The following is a 23841-nucleotide window of genomic DNA, read 5'->3' on the forward strand; positions in this document are numbered from 1 at the left end:
AAAAAATGCTGAATAATTGTAAAAATTTTACTATTTTAATTTAAAATATAAGATTTATTACAATAAAAAATGATTTTATTTGCAAAATAATTTATTATACTAGCTATACATTTGTATAGTATTATTTAGCCACATTATTAATGTAAAGAATACTTCCAAGAACTTCTCGCGTTGAATATCTTTTTTAAATATTAATATAGAATTTATTTAGAACATACATATATATCGATTTTAATAAAAATATTAATAAAATCAACATTAAACAATAAAATATTAGATAGAATATCCTTACGTTATGTCTCAATTTCAAGTAAATTTATCGAATATGCAAAAAAATATACAAAAATGAGAAAGATAATAACTTAAAATCTTAAAGTAGAATAAGTCAGTTTTTAATAATAATTGAATAAATGAGCAAAATATTTCTTTATAATATTTTTATCGTTATTATGCATTGGTTGAAAAAATTAAAATTGTATTTTCAAAAATTATTTTCGTATAATTTTTGATAATAGAAAGAAGAAAATCTTAACAATATATCTGCCTGTTATAATCACATTTCTTTGACCATCAAATATTGCTCAAGGTACAAAAATATAATGAGAAACATCGTTAGAATCTTCCATAACTTTTGATTGTAGCAATTTAATTTCAAGTCTCAATTTCTCTTTTTCCATTTCTTGCTTTCGTATCTCATTCGAATAACAATTCATTTGTAACTTTAATTTGTCCTTTTTAAGTTTTAACATTTCAGTTTCATGATATAACTTTCCTTTCTCTGCACGAAGAACTGCTAGTTGTTCCTGAAGTAATTGAGCACTAGCTTCATCTGAAAATATTACTTCAGGTGTATCGACATCCGGTTTTACTGTTGTCGTTGATTTTGAACCGATTATTTCACTCTCAGGTTCACTATCAGGCTCTGCCTCAACATTTGTAGCTTCTTTCATGATCCATATTCTAGAATCTGCAGTTTCATCAAAAGTATTTGATGGTGATTTTACTGGTTGTTGTTGCGATTGAGGTGTAAGAGACCTAGTTTGTTGTTTCGGAGATGTAGATGTTCCTTTTACTTTTTCCATATCAGTCGTAGATGCGATGGTTTCAATATCTAAAATCGACATTTATATCATAAATTCTTTATCCTATTATATAAATAAAAACATTGTTATCACAAAATATTACCTCTAGTACTAGGAGATTGACTACCATCTACAGTATGTGACAAATGATTGTTACAATAAGTATTAAATTCTCTTTCATCTACAAAAACAGAACCATCAGCATTTACGATGGATTCAACAATTACAGATGGATCTCCATCTTGCATTACTAACTCCCCTACAATTTCACCATTTGCTGCTATAATATCCCCATCATTATTTGCCCTTAATAATTCTCCTTCTGTTGTATCAATTTCATCTACTACTTCTTCTTGAGTTAATTGACCGCTATAGGAATCATCACCGTCATTTCCTTCGCTTACTTCTAATTCGGTTGGCAATCCCTGAAAAATAATTTTTTTTTTTTTTTTTTTTTAATGTATTATTAAATCCTAAGAATTAAATCTTACATCTTGTCCCCAAGGAGATTCTTGTTCTTTTTTCATTCTTTTTATCGTCTGTGCAATTTCATCTTCAGATTCAGAATACATTTTCCTATCATTATTTTTACCTTGCATTTTCTCTATATCATGAATTTTTTTAAATAATTGATATGCTCTCTCAGGTGTTATATTCCTTTTTTGTTTATTGGCTGCTGCTATATTAAATAAATCTTTGGATCTAAGTATTTTGTTTGTTCGTAATCGTACATATTCTTTCAATCTTTTACGATCAATATGTAACTGCATGAGATCTTGTACTTCTTGCTTAATTTCGCCACATAATTTCCTTTCTTGTGGAAGATTCTTAAATAATTCCTAATTAAAAGGAATAAAATAGAATGAAATACAATATATATATAGATATATATATTGAAATACAAAATTTAAATCAATATTATCTTCTTATTATTATTTACCTCTGAAATTTCATGATTATGTTCATTATTGACACTAGTTACTTCTAATTTTGTACCATCTTTTGATGCTCTTAACATAATATGAGCAGGACAATTTGTTCTTATTGATCTAAGTGAAACAGTGATATTTTATAAATATATATTTAAAAATATGTTTATTTATATTTATTTATTTCAGAATAATTATAATAAAGATCTAATGTAAATCTAATAAAATCTAATAATTTTATAAACTAACTGAGACTGTCTTCTGCCAGCTCCACGAGGTAGAAACTTTTGACCACCATAAATACAAGCATATTTGACCGAATAATACTTTAAACGCTCGCTAATGGGACGAGCAGTTTTCATATGAGCTCCGCTAACTGTTCTACTATCTCTTCTCCAATAGTGAACTAGGCTACGCTTTGAAAATTTTTCCAGTTTATGTTCCAATTCTTCATAACTATCAAACATTTCCCCCAAATGGAAAGATACATCTTCATCTTCCACAGTATTTATATCCATTATAAAAGATACAATTAACAATCTATTTTATAAATCATCATGTATTATTTATTAATCAAAAAATATATGTATATATATATTTATATAAAATGTATAAAAAAAGTTATAAGTATTCTATAATTTTCGTTTTATATCGTTACATATTAAATATCGCAAAAGCGAACATTTATCTATTAAAATAACTAAATTTAATTTTATAATCTGTAAAGACAAAGTACGATACATTAAAAAATAAAATGAAGGTTAGAATATATCGGGACAAATAAAATAACATCATTAAAATTTTTATTTGTATTATTATTTAATTCGACTTCTATTAATGAAATAAATCTCGCGATAATAATACAATTCGAAGAAAAGCATTGTTTTTCTTATTCAAAATTTTAAGGTTAGATTTAAATTTGATTGGCGTGGTAGAAGCCAAGACGATGAAACCGTGAATACAGCCAGATAGATTTACTCAAGAGCCGGACAAAGACGGGCGGGATTTTTTGTCTCCTACTTATTTTCAATCTTTACAGTATGCGACTTACGTCCTATCATATTTTCTGTAGCATTCCTTCTTGCTTTTAATGTTTTATAATATTCAATTGTCACGAAAACATGTACCTTGATTTTACGCCATTTCTAATAGAGGACAAGTGACTGAACTACAGCGCAACTGTTGTAATTTATTCTCTATTCAAATATTTTTTACATTTCGTATAATTAAATCAAGATTAAAATAATTCGTTTACTTTTCTCATGTAAATAAATTCATCTATAATTCTTTAAATTGATAAAAGTTGTACAAAATTGTTGTATGACGTAATAACCTATCGTTTAACATTACAACAAAATAACAAATTACTAATATAATTTAAAATAATACTTGTTAACGTGTATGTGTGTGTGTGTATGTATATATAATGTGTGTGTATATATATATATATATACATATATATACATATACAGATATATACACACACACATACATATATATATATATAATGTGTGTATATATATATATATATATATATATTATTAAATTTATAAATATTATTATACTAATTTTTCAAAAAATGTTAAGATATCTTAGATTTATAAATTATATAAATTTTATTTTCATTGAATAAATTTTTATTTGGTTTCAAAATTTTTCGTAACGAAAAAAAATTATTAATGTAACCAATCATTTTCGTACTCAGTATCTATAGGGGGAACAGGGGGTGGTTCATTTTGCAATACAGAAGATACCTACAGAAAAAATATTTTAAAATATACGTCAAATTTTATAAAATATGTAGAATTAAAAATAATTATATTTATATTATATTATTTTTTTATACCTGTTCAAAATTAGAAATTTGTGATTCTGTATTGCATATTTTCAGAGTATTAGTTTCTGTATTATTAGAAGAAGATAATTCTATTTTAATATCACACATATCATTTTCATCAGTATTATTTAAAACTTGTAATGTAACATTCTAAAATTACATTTTCATTAAAAATTATAATAAAAAAAATTATACATTATAAAAAAATTTATTTATTTATTTATTTATTTATTTATTTATTTATATATCTACTTACCTTTATTGTACTTGCTATTATTGTTTTTATATAATTTACAGAGTAGGACTCATCTACAAATTTATCCAATAAAGTATGATAAATTTTATTCATTATTTGTTTGATTTCCTTGTTCTTATTATCATTCTAAGAAATATAATTACAGATATAATTACAATTAAAATATCTCGAAAATAAAAAATTAATGTCAAATAAAAATGTCCTTACTTCTTTCAATTCTTTAGAATCTGTAATTTTTTCAGTAGTACTACATTCTTCAGAAAATTTAAGCACTTTATTTTCCAATATTGTTATTTCTTCTTGATATTTGCTATTAAGTTCTTTTGTTTCTTCCAAATTTTTTTTCATGTTACAAAATGCAGTATCGGAATCTTTTAGAGATGCATTTAACTCTTTAATAATTTTATGCAAGTTTTCATTATCTTTTATTAAAGATTCTTTTTTAGCTTCAAGATCTTTTACTTGTTCTGTACAAAATATACTTAATTATACTTTATATATTTTAATGCGCAACTAATAATATGTAAGTACTCATATTACCTTTTGCTTGTTTTAATTCTTTTTCCAATAAGCTCATTCTATCTTTTATTTCATTTAACTCTATAAAATTTCTATCATTAGTTATATCAATATTTTTAGATAATTGACTATCCTTTTCCCCAGATGTATCCATGGCTAACAACATTTTCAAAGTAGCATCTAAAGTCGTTTTATCTTTTATAGGAGTTGTAGCATTTTGAATTTCAAAATGATGAAACTATAAAAGATATGTAATAATACTTTAATAAATAATATATAATTTATTCGATAGATAATATATACCTTATCCAATAATTTTTGTACATTATCGGCTATCTTAGACATCCCCATTCTGAGTTCTGCATTTGTCATTCTAGTTTCAGACAATAATATATTTAATCCTGGATCTATTATCGTTGGTATTGTTGAAGTTACAGTTTGTGATTGTAATGAATATATTTGACCATTCAAGGTGACAATATTTGGCTATAATAAATCTAAATATTAATTTTAAAAGATGCTAATTATCGTTTATAAATCAATTTTTCGAAAAAAAATTAATTTATATACTTGTATTTGTGTGGGAGACCATTGAGGAGAAGTAAATACAGATGAATTAACGAAAGATTTACAAGGAGCATTTGTCGTCGATATTTCAGTTTTTAATTTTGATTTCTTGTGTGAATTTTCCACTGGAGAATGTTTCTTTTGTATCTCTTCTTCTGACGATTCTATCTAAAATGAAAAAAAAAAATCACTGAATTAAAATAAATTAAATTAGAAATATAAAATTAAATTATAAATATGTTGATTAAAATTATATTAAATATATTCACTTACTTTCTTTTGAATTTGAAATTTACTCGATACATCATCCTACAAATGTATATCTCATTATTTTTAATATAATTAAAATATATTTAATCATGATTTTATTCAATTACACATATATTAATTAATATAATTAAGTTAAACTTGTACTTGAATATACCTCGGTATCTTCAGAATCTGTAGTGGTAGATGTAGGAATTTTTGGTAATATAGACTGTCCCATTTTAGCCATTCTTGATATAATAGAAGCTTTACCGCTTGTAATTGTATGCGAATGAACAGTTTCTGCAGGTGATTGTATATCTATTACTTCTACTTCTAATATAATATCTTTTTCTTTAGGAAATCCAGGTCCCAAACTAATCTGTAAAATAATTATGTTTAAAATATATATTCATAATTCATTGATATTTGTTAAAAAAATTTTCGTGTAAAACCTGTTTATTGGGAGGTACAAATAAAATTCGTTTTAATCCTTTATTACTTTCTAAAAAAGTTCTTTCCCAATTATCATCCATAGATATTTCTACCGTCATTGTTTGAAATGTTGTAGGAATGTTTTTAAAGGGTTGTGTTATTTCTGTTACGATGAAATATTTGATAAATATATTATCTCCCTCTCTTGCCACTATATCTTTATTAGCAGGTGATAAATCCTGATAAAGTACATTTTCTATTTTTTTATTTTCTGAAAAATATCGAGCTAATCCTACTTCTTTAGCAAATTCTATACAGACATCATTATTTTCAAACAAAATTGACCAGTTTTTATTATTGCTATCATAATAACTCGAATAATTGTTTGGTTGTATAATATATAAAAAGTTAGGTGTCACGGTAACAACTGACACATGTTCTTGTTTGCTTTTATATAAAATAATTTGATATAATTTCGACGCAAAATTTCCTGTAAGAGCTATTCCAAGTTTTCCAATTGAAATATAAGCCCCGTTTTGTCTACAAATAACATTAATTATATGGAATATGAAAATGACAATTACAAAAAATAATAATAATAAAAAAATTCAATATAAAAACTTACAATTTAAATGCGTGAACTGCTTTAGCTATTATAACTTCTGTTTTATTTGAAATTGTTTGAGTTAAAGTACGAGATGTATTTAATTTTTTAGAAACTTGTTTCGTTGAAGAACCACTATCTAATGTTTTAGCTTGTAATCCAAAGATAGCAGCTAAATTCGAGCTAGAAAATATTTGTATACATATATATATATACATATATTAAATATTAATAGTATTACATACAATTATATTAAATAAAGACTAAAATGGAAATATAACCTTACTTTAATTAATCTTTTTATATAAATATATTTTATATAAATATATTTTTTAACAATATATATATTATATATAACTAAAATTAATAATTTGTAAAAACATACCCTGCTGCTGGAAAAAAATCTGATTCATCATCATCGCGTAAAATTTTATCAAGATTTGGTATTTGATTTCCTGCATTCATGTTTGAATTAAATTTTTTAGGCGAAAAATTTTTTTTAACGCTAAAATAATAACAAAAATATAAATTTAAACTATTTGTAAATACAAACACTTAGTAAATGACAGTTTGTTACTTATACAAACTAAGTAAGTAGATAAACAATACTTACTCACATGATTAATAAAATCATTAATAGATGGCGCGATAAATTTTGTTGATAGAAAAGAGCTTGATAAAATAGAAAATATTAAAGTATAGAAATTTATTATAAAAAAATGTGAAATGCAAAATAAAAAAAGATATATAAATAATCGTAATATTAAATCGTTTTATATTTCATTCAATTTAGATTATAGTAAAATTTATATAATGAATATTAAATATTAAATATATTATCATAGTAATTATAGACAAAAAACGAGTTAGACATGACATTTTACGAGATTATGCGTTACATGTTCTGAAACATTGACACGATCACGAAAGATCAATGTTTTTTTGTGTCATCAAACATGACATAATCTAAATATAGATGTAAGATTAAATTATCCAAAAAATACAAAATAAATATCTGTATTTATTCAAATATCTGTGTTCAAAAAAATCCATTCAAAATTCATATGATATAGCACAGCCTTGATAAGCCTTGATAAATAAATAAAAAATTCAATCGTTCCTAAGATATAAACATTTTTTGTTTTATATTAATATTATGATTGACTGACTATTGACTTCTCGATATTTATAGATTTATAGATAATTTCATTTCTACATATATTTGGTCATTTTTTACGAATTTTCTCAAAAATTCCAAATCTTTGTCAAATTATTTGACAAATATGCATGGAAAATATTGAATGAGGAAATTTATTTTTAAACAGTGAGAAAAACATTCGAATGTGAATATAGTCAGTGGATATTAACAATATAAAAAAAAATGATTATATCTTATTGAATCTTATTTTCAATTATCATTTAATAAGGCTTTTTTATCCAATATCCATATTATAAATAATAATTAAAAAATAATTTTGAATAGTTTTTTTTTTAATATTTTATATGTTTCATAATTTTTTAAACTAAAATCTAGAATATCCATCATCTTAAATTATCTACGAAAAATATATTCATACTTGCATTCAATTAGTCCATATTATATTTTATAAAATATATAATTAATAAATATATAAATAATTATATAATATGATATATAACTGAAATTATCTATAATATTAGTGGTACATAATTATACATCATATATTAAATAATAATTCATTTCTAATTAATTTCATTGCTTGAAGTTGCTCGCGCTAATTTTTTTTATTGTATATTCAACTTTTGATCGTTGTGCAACATAAATAGCAAAAGCTGTAAAAAAAACCAAAGTAAAATTAAACTTAAGAATAAAATTTAAATTTAAAAAATTTAATCTAAAAAAATTCTATCAATATTCTATATCTCTATTATATTATAATGAATAAAAAAAGAATAACTAATATTAAAAAAAAAAAAAAAAAAAAAGAAAAGAAAATAAGCAAAATAAGCTTCTTATAAAGTATTATTTTATAATATTTTGTTCATCAATCATCTATTTATTTACAATATATTACTTTATCTATATATTTAATGAATAATATCCTTATGCATGTAACTAGTTCTAAATATTAAAAAAATGTAATTAGCAATAGCCGAATGTTCATGCGAAAATACGTAAGACTAGAAAACAATTATCATTGTTTATTATTGTTATATTATAACAATCTTATTAGACATTACGTGTTAAAGACTTTTTTAATGTTCAAAATCCATTTTTTCATACCTTAAAACTTCTTTTAATAATAATTGCAGAGAAACATGTGGCAATGTTTTAGACATAGATATGAACCGCAGCATGTATCTAAGTATATGTATCTAGTACAAAGATCGACGACTGTTGAAGCGTGCTTATTAAATTAAAGATCGTACTTCCTTACATTATGGGAGAATAATTTAATTGTACATGTATTTTATGTAATCAATATTTTTCTATAATGAAATCTTCTACTCTGAAATGAAATCTCTATAAAGAAAACAAATTTAAATATAAACTTTAATACACATTAAAATATTTTAAACATCCTACTTATTCTAAAAACTCCTTTCATCTTTTTAATTTCTAAACAAGAAAAATTAAATCGTTTATAAATCCTGCTTATTGAAAATCTTTTCATAGAAACAATTTTTAAAGCACATGTAACACATAGAAAATACAAATGATAATATAGAATGACTAATAAATGAAATCACATAACTATTAAGAATTTGATTGTTTAGAATGTGGAAATTTAAGGATGACAGGCAATTCACGATCATCTTGCCTCGAAAAATAAAAATATTGTTTTGCATGATATCATGATTTATAAATTCAACTTATCAAAAAATTAAATCTTTCTTTGATTCTATTTTATCTATATCGTTGAATTATAAGTATATGTAAAAATGCAACTCATCTTGTATAGTTATACGTGAATTGGATGTCACTGAGCATGATCGCCGTTTTAAATCTGTTTTGTCTTTTCCCCTTTTTGAACCGCCGTGAGACACGATATAGTGATCTCAGTGTAACAGAACAAAGGCATCGGCACGATCCACATCTATATAACATAGTTTATTTCTATTTCCTTTATTAAATATATTCTTTATTTTAATCATTTCACTATTTCCTAATAATAAACATATAAAATGAATATATTAAATTAATCGTATCAAAATAAAACAATAATCTAAGCTCAAATCTTATTTTAAAAATTCGTAATATGAACTAAGTAATTCTATTGATTAAATAGACGAATAAAAAAGAAAAAATAAAAAATAAATTATTCCCATAATTGAAAATAATTATCAATTATAATAATATTCAATAAATAAAATAAAATTAAACAAACGCATATCAAAAAAATAAAAAATAAAAGAATAATATAAAGAACAAAAAAATAATTATCAAATAAAAATTACGGAATAACCATGTCATATCTAAAGAAAAAAAAAACATCTAATTACAAATTTTTGCAACAGAATGACATTCTGTATAAGTATTTATTTCGACGTATCGTATTACAAATTGGGAAAGGGATAATTCGATAAGTAAGAATGTATCGAGCATAGTATCAATGCAAATAGTTTTTTGAAAAGACTATATTAAAAAAAATTTTCTGGAAAGACTATATTATTAGCAATGTTTTTGCCTTTCGAACATAAAATTAAAACAAATACAGAAATAATAACATACGAGTTGAACATACACATTTATTAAAGAAATATGTGTATGTATGTGTATGTGTGTGTATGTATGTGTTTTTGCGTATGTTTATATATGAATTGATTCTATTAATATTGTTTTAATTTAAATCTTTATATGTATAAAAGTAAACAAACTTATAGTAACTATGTTTTTTGTCAAAATAAATAAAAAAACTTACCATATCTGAATGAAAATCAGATTATTATAGTAATTAATTATAATCTTAATTATAATGATGTGTTCAAGAACTATTACACATTCAAAACCATCTTGCCTTCAAAGCAATTAAATCTGCACTTTCAATTTATTATAATTAAAAAAATTCGTATTAATTATTAAAAAAAAAGTTTAATAATCTGTAATTAAGCTTAACGATCGTAATATAATACTTTTTTTTTTATCGATACAAATTTTACATAATTATGTACGGTGAAATGCGACCTGTCACTACGATTTTCAACTGTAAACCAACGTTATGCGCACTATGATGCGCATTGATTCGTATCATTAGCAGCTTTTTGATTGGCTAGAGTGGCAATATTTATTTATTCAATATTTATTCACTTCACTATTTAAAAAAATAAATATATTATATTTTAATTGCAGATTGTTATTATATTTAAATCTTATAAAAATATTTAAAAATCGATAAGAAAAATAATAATTATAGATTATTATAATTTTATAATTAGATTATTATGATTTTATTGTAATATTCAAAAATAATATATAGAATATTAATAAAAATTTAATAGATTATATTAAGAATTACTTTACCAATAAATATTATTTAGCAATCAACTGTTTATTGTCATAGTCATCTAAAGTATATATGTATGAAAATTAAAACAAATATAGACTTCTGTACTTTGTCTTAAATATTTTGATTTATAGTAAAATCAGATTTTAATCATTATTGATTGATCAATACCAATACTATTCATAATATTCAAACAATTCGATATCAAAATACAAAATATAATATCGATACTTAATAGGAAGTATCGATAATATCAAAATTTTAAATACTTAATATTATTTTTTTACTACTAGATTGATAGATTTGATATTGATATTTTATGATTCTAATCTACCATCATTAATCATTTTTTATCAATAATATAGCATGTAATAAGAAAGTAGTGAGGGGATTAGAGGGGAAATAGTAAGGGAATTTCTGAATACTTAAGAAAAATGATACAAAAAGAAAACATTGTATGTTATTTTTATCTTATATCTCGTTTATATATATTATAATATATAGTACCAATCAAATCTGCTCTCAGCAAATTTTTCTAAAGATCCTAATACTAAAATTTTTTTTAAAATACTAAATAATACTAAAATTAGAAAGGCAGCAGATTTGACATAGGATTTGTTATAATTGGATTATTGTTATTAAAAAACTAGATTTCACAAATATAATAGATTTTGCAAAAAGTTAATTCATGTGAAGAATATTCAAGTTTTGTTTGAATAAGTAACTGCAGACAGATGGCAGAAACAACGTGATTTGCAATATATAATTTGGCAAATATAGTAAAAATGCAACATTTCTGATATTAATCTGTTATGCGATTGAGATAAGATTGTATGATAAAATCGAGCAAATGACGACAAATACATATGGTTTGACATCAAATTGTTTCTTTTGATTTCAATGTGCTATCAATTTTTTATTAATAATATATATATATATATAATAAATGAAACTATAACATTTAATAGAGTAATGTAAAAAATATATTTATAAAATAAATATATTTATTATAACCATAATTAATTGTAAACATATATATTTTATATATCATATTTCTTCACATATATTTTCAAATAAACTAAAAATTTTTATTTTATTTACTAAATATTCTCTTATTCAATTCAATTATTCTATTTTTTAATCCAATTAGAAAACTTTTATAAATTAAATTTAATACTTAAAAAAGAAATTGCATTATCATTTCATTTAATATAAAATTTAATATAAATATATAAAATATATAACAAATGAAAAAAAAATGCAACAAATTATTCTTTTCTTTTTTTTATCTTTTGAAAAATTTTTTTATATTGCGATATTTTTCTTGAAAGAAAAGGAAAGGAGAGGAGAAAAAGAGATAAAAAAAAGAAAAGCTATGTTAAAGAAATACATACAGATGCAATATTAGATATAATATTTTACATATAATACAATAACATACATACATATATTATTACTATATATATTTTATTACATTTATAATTGATTATTTTAGTTCAAAAGTATAATGCACTCCTTCTCCCGGATATTGTTTTTCCATCTAAAACATATCAGATCATATATTACATGTAATATATGTAATATATATTCATTTATTCAATAAGAATAAATAAAGTTATAATATTCTACATGAGAATATGATTACTTACTAAAGGTTGACTTATAGTCCATGAATAGTAAAAAATTAATGCAGAAACAGCCATAATAGCACAAAAAATTGGAAAAGCCTTATGTGGTTCAACAATTTGACGAACACCATATTCATAGCGATCTCCAAATAACATATTTGATTCTTTATGAAACTATATACAAAATAATAATAATAAAATAATATATTACAGCGCATAGTATATAATTATAAATAATTAAATTCAGAATATTGTTTACTTAGTTTACTTAGCTATAATTATTATTTCATAATATCTTACCGGTTCCTCAAAATTTCTTCTTAATGCAGGGAAATCCCAAGGATAAAATGGATCTTTAGCCTCTACACTTATAAATGGTAAATCTGGATAGTCTCCTGCATAATTGGTGTCTGGATCACAAGGTTTATATTCATCAGGATGCAAACCATATTTTTCTGCAGCTGCTTTCATTTCTTCTTTTGTTTTTGGATATAAGCCTGGCATATATTTTTTCTGAGAAACAGCTAAAAAATATAAAAAAAATATTAATTATATTATACATAAAAATATAATATTATTAATAATTTATTAAATTCATTTCTTAATTATTTTGGATAACTCTTATATAAGATATATATTTAATCTATCGAAGTATAAAATGAAATAACCTCTTTTTACATAAATACATCACTTACACAACTCATTTTGTAAAAGCTCTTCATATGGTGTATCAACAATTTTATCATATTTTCTAGCGAAAGACGTAAGCATTATATTTCTCACAAATAATTTCTTTGACAGATTTACAGTCGTTTTTAACGCAGCCATTTTTAAAATAAAAATTAATAAAAATCATTTACTTTAGGGTTAATACAATTACAGTTAAGTCGATAGTGAAAAACTATCGATAATAAATCGAGTTTTTAATAATCGATAATTTATTTCGTTTAAATTCGTTCTATAATTATCGATAATTTCAAATGTTATCGATAGTTTTTTATCGATGCTAACATAATGTGAATATATAAAGATAATATACAGAAAATGATCGGTATCATATATTAGTCGACTATAATAAAATTGATGTAAGTTTTTATTTATAAGTCTTTCCATTTTAAATAGTGAAAAATTATAGTTAAAATCAAATTTTTATTTACTTTTTATTACTATATTTTTAATATAGTAATATTAATATAGTAATATAATTTAATATAATATAGTAATATAGTAATATAATAAAACAAATTTGGAAACAATGTGTACGAATATAAATTTTCGTGTACAATAATAATTTTGAAATGACATAAAATATTTATATTTAATAAAAAATAAAGATGAATTATAAAATTTTTTACAAAATAGTTTTTTAAATTTTTTAAATTAATTAAAAAACATATTTTTATACATATATATGATATAATCAAATTTTGTAATGATGTATTTATCTTTATTGTCTATTTAATTTACATATATATTGTTATATCATAATATTATTAAAATATATAAATTTAAGAAATAATAAAATATATCTTATCATATTTAATTTTATTTTTTTATTCATTATCCTTATTATTAGTTTTCTTAATTAGTTATTTTTAAATATTGGATAAGTATTTATCTATACATTCAATGTGATTTAAAATCTATGTAAATGCTTCTTTTTGAAGATTATTATAGTTATTTTATATCACATTTGATGTTAAAAACATAGATTCTAAAGATTTTGTAAATAAAATCAACTCAATTAAAATATATCTTTTCTTGAAGAGACTTATATTTTTATCTATCTCCAGCTAATAAATAATAATACATAGAATAATAATAACAGAAGAAATAAGAATAAGTACGTAAAATGTTATATTTTAATTAATTGATACAGATTAATAAATAAAAATGCGATTATTATAAAATAGTCATAAGATATTATTTATGCCAGAATATATAATAATAATATATAATAATATGGTAAATAATTTGAAAATTAAAACTGATCATTAGATATATGTATGGAAAAAATTTAAATTGTTTAAAATGAAATTTTTAACAATATATTTTAAGATCAGTGAGAGTATCTTTTCAACAAATTGATTTGATTTTTCAAATAATCTGGCAAAATTACAGACTATATTTCTTTTGATAACTATATAATATTAGATATTTATATTTTAAAGTATTTATGATAATAAAAATAATAAATATATAAGCAATAATTATTTGTATTTTTGAAGTGTTTCAGGTAGTGAATTTCATATATTTAATTTGAAAAATCATTTTAATAATCTTTTTCACAGTAACAAAATTACTAATCAATTCTACAACAAATATAATATCTTTTATGGGACAGTAGATAAGGATAAAATTTAATAGATGTTATCTTATTGAATTATTCCTAATAAATAAATAAATATAGTTATATATTATTATTTATATATATATTATATATATTATAAATTAAATATAATTAAAAATAACTATAATTATAACTATAATTAAAAAAATATTTTTAAAACTAATAAATTAAAAATAGAATATGTAATTAGTTTATTCACATGCATTAGTATTTTAATCAAATGAAAAATAAATATATAGTTTCAAAATATTGCTAATTCAATAAGATAAATAACATTAATTTTTATTAACTATTTAACGCATTCATTATATAAAATGAATTCGATTTTCGAAAATCTATTTATATTGTACCTATATATTTCAAAGAAATTCTGAAAAATTATTTGATAATGATCTGAATATCACATATTTACTATAACTTAAAAAGATTTATTTAAAATTTTTAATGATAGTTTTTAAATCAGCGGTTTTGAAAAGATTAACCAATTGATCAGCAATTTGATGATTGCAAGCTGCTATAACTCTTGGTGTTATTAAATCTAATTCTCCACCTACAATTATATTGTTATTAAAATTTTTAAAAAAATAATTATTTTTTTAAATTTAATAATAAATATAATTTTTCTGAAAAATATATGTACCTTCAGTATCTATTACCGTGCCTCCTGCTTCTTCTATTATTAATTTTCCTGCAGCAACATCCCAAGCATCTATACTTTCAACATGATATGCTTCAATTGCACCCATTGCAACATAACACAATGTAAGTGCAGCTGTGCCCAATGATCTTATTCTAAATAATTATTAAAAATAAAAGATTTTTGTTAAAATTTTTATTTTTAAAAAGAAATAATTACCCATGAGTTCTTTGAATTAAAGCATGCATTCTAGTATATATATTAACTAAATAATTTGGATTTTTGGCAATCCATGGTTCCATTGCTATCAATGATTCAGATAAATCTACAATAATAATAAAAATATTAAATTTTAAAATAATTATGTGCCAGAAAAATAGAAGACTAATGAAATAATATATTTTTATATTTGTTTTATAAAAATTTAAAAATAAGAAATAATTTTCCTTCAAAATTTCATCTATAGAATGCAATAGAATATATTCAGAAATAATTTAAACATCTTTATTATTTTTATATTTATGGATTTATGAATGATGAAATTTATTTATTTATATAATTTATATAATTTATGTAATTTTATATAATATAATGCCTATTAATATATGCCTATAATATATTAATATAATGTCTATAAATAAATTATTAATACCTGTTATTTTTGATGTCTTTATACGATGACCATTTAAGAAAGCTCCTTTCTGTCTTTTTGCAGAGAAAAATTGCATCATCAAAGGATTATAGACTATTCCAATTTCTATTGATTTATTTATTATTAATGCTAAAGAAATGCACGTGTGTGGAAACTGATGAACAAAATTTGTTGTACCATCTATAGGATCTATAATCCATGTTGGTTCATCGGTTAATTTTGGTAAACAATTTTTTTCTGCAGTCGTTTCTTCACCAATAAATCTGAAAGTGCATTTTTTTTATCGGTCACTATATTATATTTTTTAATAATTTTTTTAATATTATATCATATTTATATATACCTGTGATTCGGATATTTATTTAATAATTCTTTCTGTAAATTATTTTCTATCTTTCGATCATATTCTGTAACAAGATCCCAATCAATTCCTTTACTTTTTACATTTTTATTTAAATTGATGGCACTTTTTATTACCTAGAAGCAAATATATAATTTTTTTCGAATAATATATAATACTTTATTACATATAAAAAAACTCGCGGAATACAATTACAAAGATATTTCTTCTAAAAAATTTTGATATATTATACATTATTTGAAATTCAGACAGATTTTTATTTCATATTTATTAAAAATCAATCAGTATAAAAATATATTTATTCGAAAAAATTTGTAATGTTGTTTCTTTATTTAAAGAAATAAAAAAATTCTATTTTATAAATTTAATTATTTATTATATATAATTGTCTAAAATTTAAATTATATTAAGCTTTGAAAATTTAAATAATTTACATTATTTCATATTATTATTAAAATTTTTATAAAATTAATATTAAATTGTATATTAAATAATAGAATTAAAATATAATTGATATAATTATATTTAAATAATAATAATAAAAATAATTGATATATTTAATAAAATTCTATTGGATTCTTTTTAATATATTTCCAAAAATTCATATAATATATTATTAAATTTTCTATTTTTTAAAAATCATTATTTTTTTATAATAATAATAAAAAAGAAATGTAATTTTACAAAGTAAGAAAGAAAGAAAGAAAGAGATAATTTTGAAGAAATAAAAAATTTTTGTTTATTAGTAATTAAACGATGATTTAATCATCTAAATTGAAATCAATATTGATCAGTTTGCTAAAAAAATGTCATGTCTAAAAAATCATCAATTCTGAGATATTTGGAAAAAAATAACCATAAAAATTAACTTTTATATATTATTTGTACCATGATTATTCAATAAAATTATTAAATTTTATGTTGAATTAATGAAAATAAATAGAGATATAATTTAAAATAGATTTTAAATTTAATTTTTAAAAAGCAATGCATATAAACAATATTTTATAAGGCTATATATAATCATTGCTATGAGATTGTCGAGAATAATCGAGTTATAATAAATTGTTCAATTTTTTTTCAATTATTTAGTTTCCATTATTTAGTATATTTTCCAACAAAGATGTTAGGAAACAGTTTCAAATTCGAAATCCATATTGAGAAAGCAGTTTATCTTTCAAAAACTTAACCATTTTTGAAACCAATTTTTTTAAAAATTTCGGAAAAAATTATTTATTAATTCTGTCACTTTTTTAACAAACTGATCAAAACACTAATTATAACATATTCTCGTAAGTACTTTGCCTGCTTTCAAAACTAATTCCTCAGCAACTTTATAATATTCTTCTATGTCATGTGAATTAGTCATATTATACTTAATATTTACACTTTTTTCACTAATAATTGCAAGTACAATGGCCGTTTGAAATTTTTTCTCTATTTTACACGTGAGTTTGATTAATACTGACATCGATGAAACATCGACTGGCCTATATAACTACTGGAATGGAAAAAAGAGAAAAGAGTGGGGCGAAAGAGGAATAGGTGGGAGTAAAAATCTGTAATGTTTAATACGTTTAAGTTTAAAGTCGTTAATAACGTTTAAGTTTAAAGTCTGTTAAGCACTGTCGACTAATTACCGATGATTATTTACATACAGAATTCGTACTAATGAATCGCTGATGATTTCAAAAGTATGAGTGATACAGGGATAACTACTTTAGTTGGAATCGAACGAAGCATATTTAAACAACGAACAATTTTTATACAGAGCAGAAGCTATTCATACACGATAACATAAATTCTAACGTAGAAATATTTATTTATAAAAGTTGAATCTCGATAGACAATATAATTACGTCAAATGCTTTAAAACATTCTTATATGAACGTTTTTCTTTTTACATAATATTTTTACTATAATGAAATGTATATAATATAATTTTTTTTGTTTTTTTTATAATTATAATATTTTTAATATTCAATCTATTTTGTACGAAAATCTTTGCTAAATATTAATAATTTTTATTCATTATAGAATTTGATCTTCATCAGTTTTTAGTCTCTTGGCTACAAATTTAATTTATGACCTATATTGTTAAAAAATATGTCATTGTTTTATAAATCGTTTCTCTTCTTTTGAATTAATGGATAATTTTCTATTCTTAATTTAATTACTTGAAAATAATTTTTTGCTAAATAATTTTTTAAAAAATGATTGTTTAATATTATATTTTTGAATTTGTTGTAAACATTTGTCATTCAAAATAAAATTTTTTTAATATAATATATTTTTTAATATATTTTTTTTGAAATAAAAAAAAAAAAGAATATACATGATCCAATTTAAAGAAAAATATTTAAATTCCAATTGAATTTTTACTAGAAATTTTTGATGCTTAAAAATGTACGTAAATAGGTTGAAAACGCAATATATCCATTAACTTATATTGATTATATTTGATTATAAAGAGCTCACTTTTAATAAAACATTTGAGTTTTTCTAAATACAATTCATATGAAAATATTTAAACGATTACCAAACTATAGTTTTGTATGTAAATATAATTATAATTAATTATAATTAAATGTAATTATATATAAATGTAAATAATATATACATATATTATAAATTGATTTTGATATTAAATCTTAATCGTTTAATAGTCAGAAACAATTACTTGTTTTAATTTTTAACGATTAACTTTCTTATTAATGATTAATTTTCTTATAATAATAAATTATAAAAATCGTATATACCACACACGAACACGAATCGATTTTTTAATGAAAAATTTAAACTTGTGTACGTAAATATATAATGTAATAATACATTTCTGAAGAGATTTTACTGCTGTATTTTGTATAGTAGTGTTTTGTAATTATCGATTTTATTATTTCATACGAATAAAACGTTTGTAATTTTCGTAAGAATTCTATTATGAAATTTTCTTTGGGTTATTTCAATGAATGTTTCCAATTGTTTCAATTGTTTTAAAAGGAAATATCGAGACAATCTTTTAAAAATAAAATATATTTATTCATATTCCACTTTTGTTAATTTTCTATAAAAATATGCATTATTCGTATAAATATTTATATTTTTTTTATTATTCATTCAATTATAAAATATAAAACATTTTCTTTCTTTTTTAATATCTTTATTCTCTCGAAATTTTATTCTATATTTTTAATATATATTAATATATACTTTTAGTATATAATATATAGTATTCTTACTTCGAATTCTAAATATATAATAGTACTAAAGTATTATTAATAAAAATTAATCGTATTATAATTACTACAAAAATTATTTATTTATTTTTTTATTTTACTTTTTGATCAGCTTCGCGTATAAGTTTGACCATCTTGTTCGCGATTTTTTCATTACATGCTCCAATTGCACGTGGTTTCATAATATCAATCTTTTCACCTGTAATACATATCATAATTGGTACAAAATTAATTGATATATTGTACATATATAATGATAATATATAATGTCGATTATATATAATACAAATAAAAATGTATGTGAAAATAGATGTTTCATCTCCAACATTAATCAATTAGATTTACATTCTTTCCACGAGACTTCTTTCCAGTAGTACTTAATACATTTTTTACATTAACAGAAGATACATATAGGTTTACCTGTTACACGATCGACAACGATACCACCCGCTTCTGAAATGATCAATGATGCTGCGGCGATATCCCACGTTGAAATCCCTGGTCCTTCGACATAATAAGCATCGACAATTCCCATTGCAATATAACATAATGATAATGCGGCTACACCAAGTGTACGAATACTATTGAAAACAAATTTAAATTATATATGAAATTATATATGAAAATCATATATAAAAGTAAAATTTATTCAATTAATAATTATTTTGAAAATAATCCTGAATTCGGATTTTTTATATTAAATCTTTCTATATATGCGTGTGTGCGTATGTTTGTGTGATATAGCAAAAATAATAAATTTAAGTTGACCAAGAGATAAATTCATAAAACTTAATTACATTTTCGAATAAATAAATACATATAAAACTCAAATTAAGAAATGTAATAACGAAAGTCTTACCCTTGAACTTCTTGGATAATTGTTCGTAATCTTTCTATAGTCTTTTCTCTCAGATAATCTATTTTTATAAAACCACTTTCCATGCAAACTAAAGCTTTCGATAAATCTATGAAAATACCAATTTTTTTTTAATATTGAAATATAAATTATATATATTATAAATTTTTTTTGAAGAATTGAGTAAAATTGAAAAACGCAACATAAAATTTTATATATTTTTACTTATTATATATTTATACTTTTATATTATAATATATATTATATAGTATAATATATTATATACATTATACTATTCTAATGTCATTATATATTGAAAATGAAAAAATGTAGTAAAAAAAAAAAATTTCTGATATTTGATTTATAAAATCAAAGATTACTTTGGCATTTAATCGTATCGATATATTTTATATTTATTGCAATATATCGATAATTCGAAATCCTCTAAGATTATAATTTTCTTCCTTTTCGCTTGCGAAAATAAATCCAAGTTTACCATTATAAGAACTTCTATAGTTTCTGTCTTCGCAACTCCAAGTTCGTAGTTGTGTCGCTATAACGTCAGAAACTGATTATTCGATCTTTATTTTTATTTCTCTTTATTTTTTCAACCATTAGAATAACATAAGACAAGCCACCCTTTTTTCATAAAATTTTTGACTATATATGTATGGAAACTAATCGTCAGTCATATGAAATTCATGTTTAAAAATTAAGATTTCTTTTTTTTAAGCTGTTAAATTTGGTTACGTAAATATTAATTTTTATATAAAGCTTTTCGTTCGTTAAATCTCTTTTAAGAACTTGAAATTTATGTAGCTCGAAAACTTCACATCTTCTTACCTTGAGGTTCGAATTATCGAAATTTTATTATAACTTTATTATAACTTAAAACTTTTTAAATATGAATTTTTTTTTATTTACCTTGTACTTTAGAAACTTTTATAGGTTTATTATTTAAAAATGCGCCACGACCTTTTCTCGCTGTGAATAATTGTTCGAGAATAGGATTGTAAACAATACCGATCACCATTTCTTTTTTAATCGCCAAACCAATTACAATGCATGTATGAGGAAATGCATGAACAAAATTGGTAGTACCGTCGATTGGATCAATGATCCATGTAGGATCGTTGGTCAATTCTGGAAGTTCTTTTCCAATCGATTCTTCTCCTATAAATCTAATTCTCAAATATTTAATATATTTGAATGAATACCTATTATAGTGCAATGAAAATTGTGAATTTAAAAATTTATTCTTCTTAAAGGAAACATTATATTTACTTGTGATCTGGAAATTTTGTTTTTAGTTGACCAATAATCAAATCTTCTATCTTTCGATCATATTCCGTTACCAAATCCCAATTCCCCAATTTTTCGTCGATTTTCTTTACACCATTGATGGCTTCTTTGAGTATCTTTGAAAAAAATTATAAAAATTTATTACTTATATTTGATTAAAATAATTTTTAATAATTAATTTGATACGATTTGAAAGTATCTAGATACAATTATTGAAGAAAGAATCAAATAAATAATATTCATATATATCTCACGATGCAGTTTAGTTTCTAAAAAGAGAGAAGAAATAGATAGAAGAAATTTTATAATTCAATTACAATATTTAATTTACTAAATAATACGTTAATTTATTTTCAATTATTAATTATTTAAACATCATATTTTTTTGTAATAATATTCTAAAAATACTTAAAATCTTAAAATAAGTAATCAATAATTTCTTTTAAAGAAACATTTAAAAATATTTAAAAATATATCTATGTGATTTTTGTAACGAATTATTTAAATCGAAGATAAAATCATACCGATGTGTGTACGAGACTGATTAAAATTCAAGTTTTTGATTATATTTATAGAATACCGTCATCTCAAGATTGTTTAACAAAATTCCGAGACTCATATTTTGCTCGACCACAATGTTTTTAATATTTATAAATTAATAAAATAAAATTATAAATAATATAAAAAAAATCATATATTATGTAAAACACTCGTTAAAAAATGATAAAATAATAAAACTACGATGAAATTATTAAGTTCTTATCGAAATAAAAAATATTTGCATTAAATATTACTCTTGAGATAAAGTAAATTTTAAATTTTTCACATTTTTATTTTTATTAATTTTAAGATATTTACTTTATCAGAGTTAAAATTAATTTTAAGTTTTTTTTTTATTTGAAATTTAATTTTATTTTATTGGCAAAAAATTTTAATTCTAAAAATATATTTTATATTATATTATTTTATTTTATTTTTATTTGCAAAAAAATTAAATACCTGGAAAACTTTTAGTTAATAAAACTTGAGAGATCTTTAATATGAGACGCAAAACATGTGGATCATTTTGATTCGTACTAATTATCGTCTTTATAAATATTTTACTTTTCCTATTTTCCATTTTTCATACATCGAATGATTAAAAATTTGTATCATATCATATATCGATCTTAAAAATAATTATTTACTTTTAAAAATAATATTATTAACATTCAAAATAATTAAAAAATCTTATATGTGTAATATAATATATACATTAAATATAAAAAATATAATTTCAATTTTTATTTTCATTTAAATTTATATCGATAAATAAGTAAATAAATTATAAGATAAATAATATCATCCTTTATATTACATAAATATAGAATACACAAATTGTAACATTTAATGTTCTAAAATATAAAATATAAATTAAAATAAAATTAGCTGAAATCTATTATTCATGCTATTATTATATTATATAATCATTTATATTACATTAAGGAGATTCGAAGATTAATCGATAATATTCCAGTATTTTATATCTTACACTTACACTTATCACAATAGTGGATGATATTTTATTTCTTACAATATATGTGTGTGTTCGTGTGTGAGTATGCGTGCGTGTGTATGTGTGCTTACGTGAGCAGCATCATGAATCAATTTGATTGCGAATTCGTAGTAAAAATCTTCCGCGTAGGATACCATCTCTTATTCAAATTTCCCGATCAATTGTAAATACGAGATTCTTGACGTGAAAACGTATCAAGACGTACTGCGTCTAGTGCAACAGTACCGCTTACTTTTTATTCATATCGACTTGGAACGTGAAGCAAAAAGAAACAATTCAAAGATGATTAAATCTATCGATTCGTC

At 21.5% G+C, this 23841-nt stretch overlaps 6 protein-coding genes across 10 annotated transcripts in view; 1 reads left to right on the forward strand and 5 right to left on the reverse strand.

Moving 5' to 3' along the window:
- Window positions 1-2339, forward strand: part of LOC107997468 (nuclear pore complex protein Nup88) — a 58405-nt gene extending 56066 nt beyond the window's left edge. Inside the window, exon 14 of the mRNA XM_062076883.1 lies at window positions 2201-2339. Coding sequence (XP_061932867.1) covers window positions 2201-2227 — 27 coding nt within the window. The 3' untranslated portion in view covers window positions 2228-2339. The remainder of the gene's footprint in view (window positions 1-2200) is intronic.
- On the reverse strand, window positions 44-2529 carry LOC107997467 (uncharacterized). The gene is made up of 5 exons (XM_017056075.3): window positions 2261-2529; window positions 2023-2131; window positions 1574-1921; window positions 1186-1507; window positions 44-1111 (listed from the first exon to the last, which is right to left on the reverse strand). Exons 1-5 carry the CDS (start codon window positions 2527-2529, stop codon window positions 582-584), a joined length of 1578 nt encoding a protein of 525 aa, XP_016911564.1. The 3' UTR covers window positions 44-581.
- Window positions 2530-2797: 268 nt separating this feature from the next.
- Window positions 2798-7090, reverse strand: LOC107996236 (FK506-binding protein 15). Of its 2 annotated transcripts, XM_062076881.1 has the most exons (12): window positions 6861-7089; window positions 6497-6658; window positions 5892-6411; window positions 5615-5818; window positions 5464-5499; window positions 5194-5358; window positions 4927-5109; window positions 4645-4861; window positions 4312-4571; window positions 4105-4230; window positions 3858-3998; window positions 2798-3765 (listed from the first exon to the last, which is right to left on the reverse strand). In XM_062076881.1, the coding sequence occupies exons 1-12, from the start codon at window positions 6938-6940 to the stop codon at window positions 3688-3690; spliced, it is 2172 nt and encodes a 723-aa protein (XP_061932865.1). In that variant the 5' UTR covers window positions 6941-7089; the 3' UTR covers window positions 2798-3687. The 2 variants fall into 2 exon arrangements, with proteins under 2 accessions (XP_061932865.1, XP_061932866.1); XM_062076882.1 differs by lacking the exon at window positions 5464-5499 and having other exon boundaries at window positions 6861-7090.
- A 5266-nt stretch (window positions 7091-12356) lies between these two features.
- LOC107996239 (NADH dehydrogenase [ubiquinone] 1 beta subcomplex subunit 8, mitochondrial) lies at window positions 12357-13620 on the reverse strand. Its single transcript, XM_017054197.3, has 4 exons — window positions 13283-13620; window positions 12888-13111; window positions 12609-12761; window positions 12357-12499 (listed from the first exon to the last, which is right to left on the reverse strand). Exons 1-4 carry the CDS (start codon window positions 13413-13415, stop codon window positions 12446-12448), a joined length of 564 nt encoding a protein of 187 aa, XP_016909686.1. The 5' UTR covers window positions 13416-13620; the 3' UTR covers window positions 12357-12445.
- Window positions 13621-15271: 1651 nt separating this feature from the next.
- LOC107996237 (uncharacterized) lies at window positions 15272-18085 on the reverse strand. 2 transcript variants are annotated; one of them, XM_017054195.3, is made up of 6 exons: window positions 17975-18085; window positions 16570-16703; window positions 16227-16489; window positions 15794-15899; window positions 15578-15729; window positions 15272-15487 (listed from the first exon to the last, which is right to left on the reverse strand). In XM_017054195.3, the coding sequence occupies exons 1-6, from the start codon at window positions 18056-18058 to the stop codon at window positions 15366-15368; spliced, it is 861 nt and encodes a 286-aa protein (XP_016909684.1). In that variant the 5' UTR covers window positions 18059-18085; the 3' UTR covers window positions 15272-15365. The 2 variants fall into 2 exon arrangements, with proteins under 2 accessions (XP_016909684.1, XP_016909685.2); XM_017054196.3 differs by having other exon boundaries at window positions 17888-18074.
- Window positions 18086-19899: 1814 nt separating this feature from the next.
- LOC107996240 (uncharacterized) lies at window positions 19900-23841 on the reverse strand. 3 transcript variants are annotated; one of them, XM_062076885.1, is made up of 6 exons: window positions 23608-23841; window positions 21964-22097; window positions 21604-21896; window positions 20683-20788; window positions 20244-20404; window positions 19900-20022 (listed from the first exon to the last, which is right to left on the reverse strand). In XM_062076885.1, exons 1-6 carry the CDS (start codon window positions 23671-23673, stop codon window positions 19916-19918), a joined length of 867 nt encoding a protein of 288 aa, XP_061932869.1. In that variant the 5' UTR covers window positions 23674-23841; the 3' UTR covers window positions 19900-19915. The 3 variants fall into 3 exon arrangements, with proteins under 3 accessions (XP_061932869.1, XP_016909687.1, XP_016909688.1); XM_017054198.3 differs by having other exon boundaries at window positions 21604-21866; window positions 23608-23839; XM_017054199.3 differs by having other exon boundaries at window positions 21604-21860; window positions 23608-23828.

This window comes from Apis cerana, linkage group LG6 (assembly GCF_029169275.1).
Source record: "Apis cerana isolate GH-2021 linkage group LG6, AcerK_1.0, whole genome shotgun sequence".
Lineage (NCBI taxonomy): Eukaryota > Metazoa > Arthropoda > Insecta > Hymenoptera > Apidae > Apis > Apis cerana.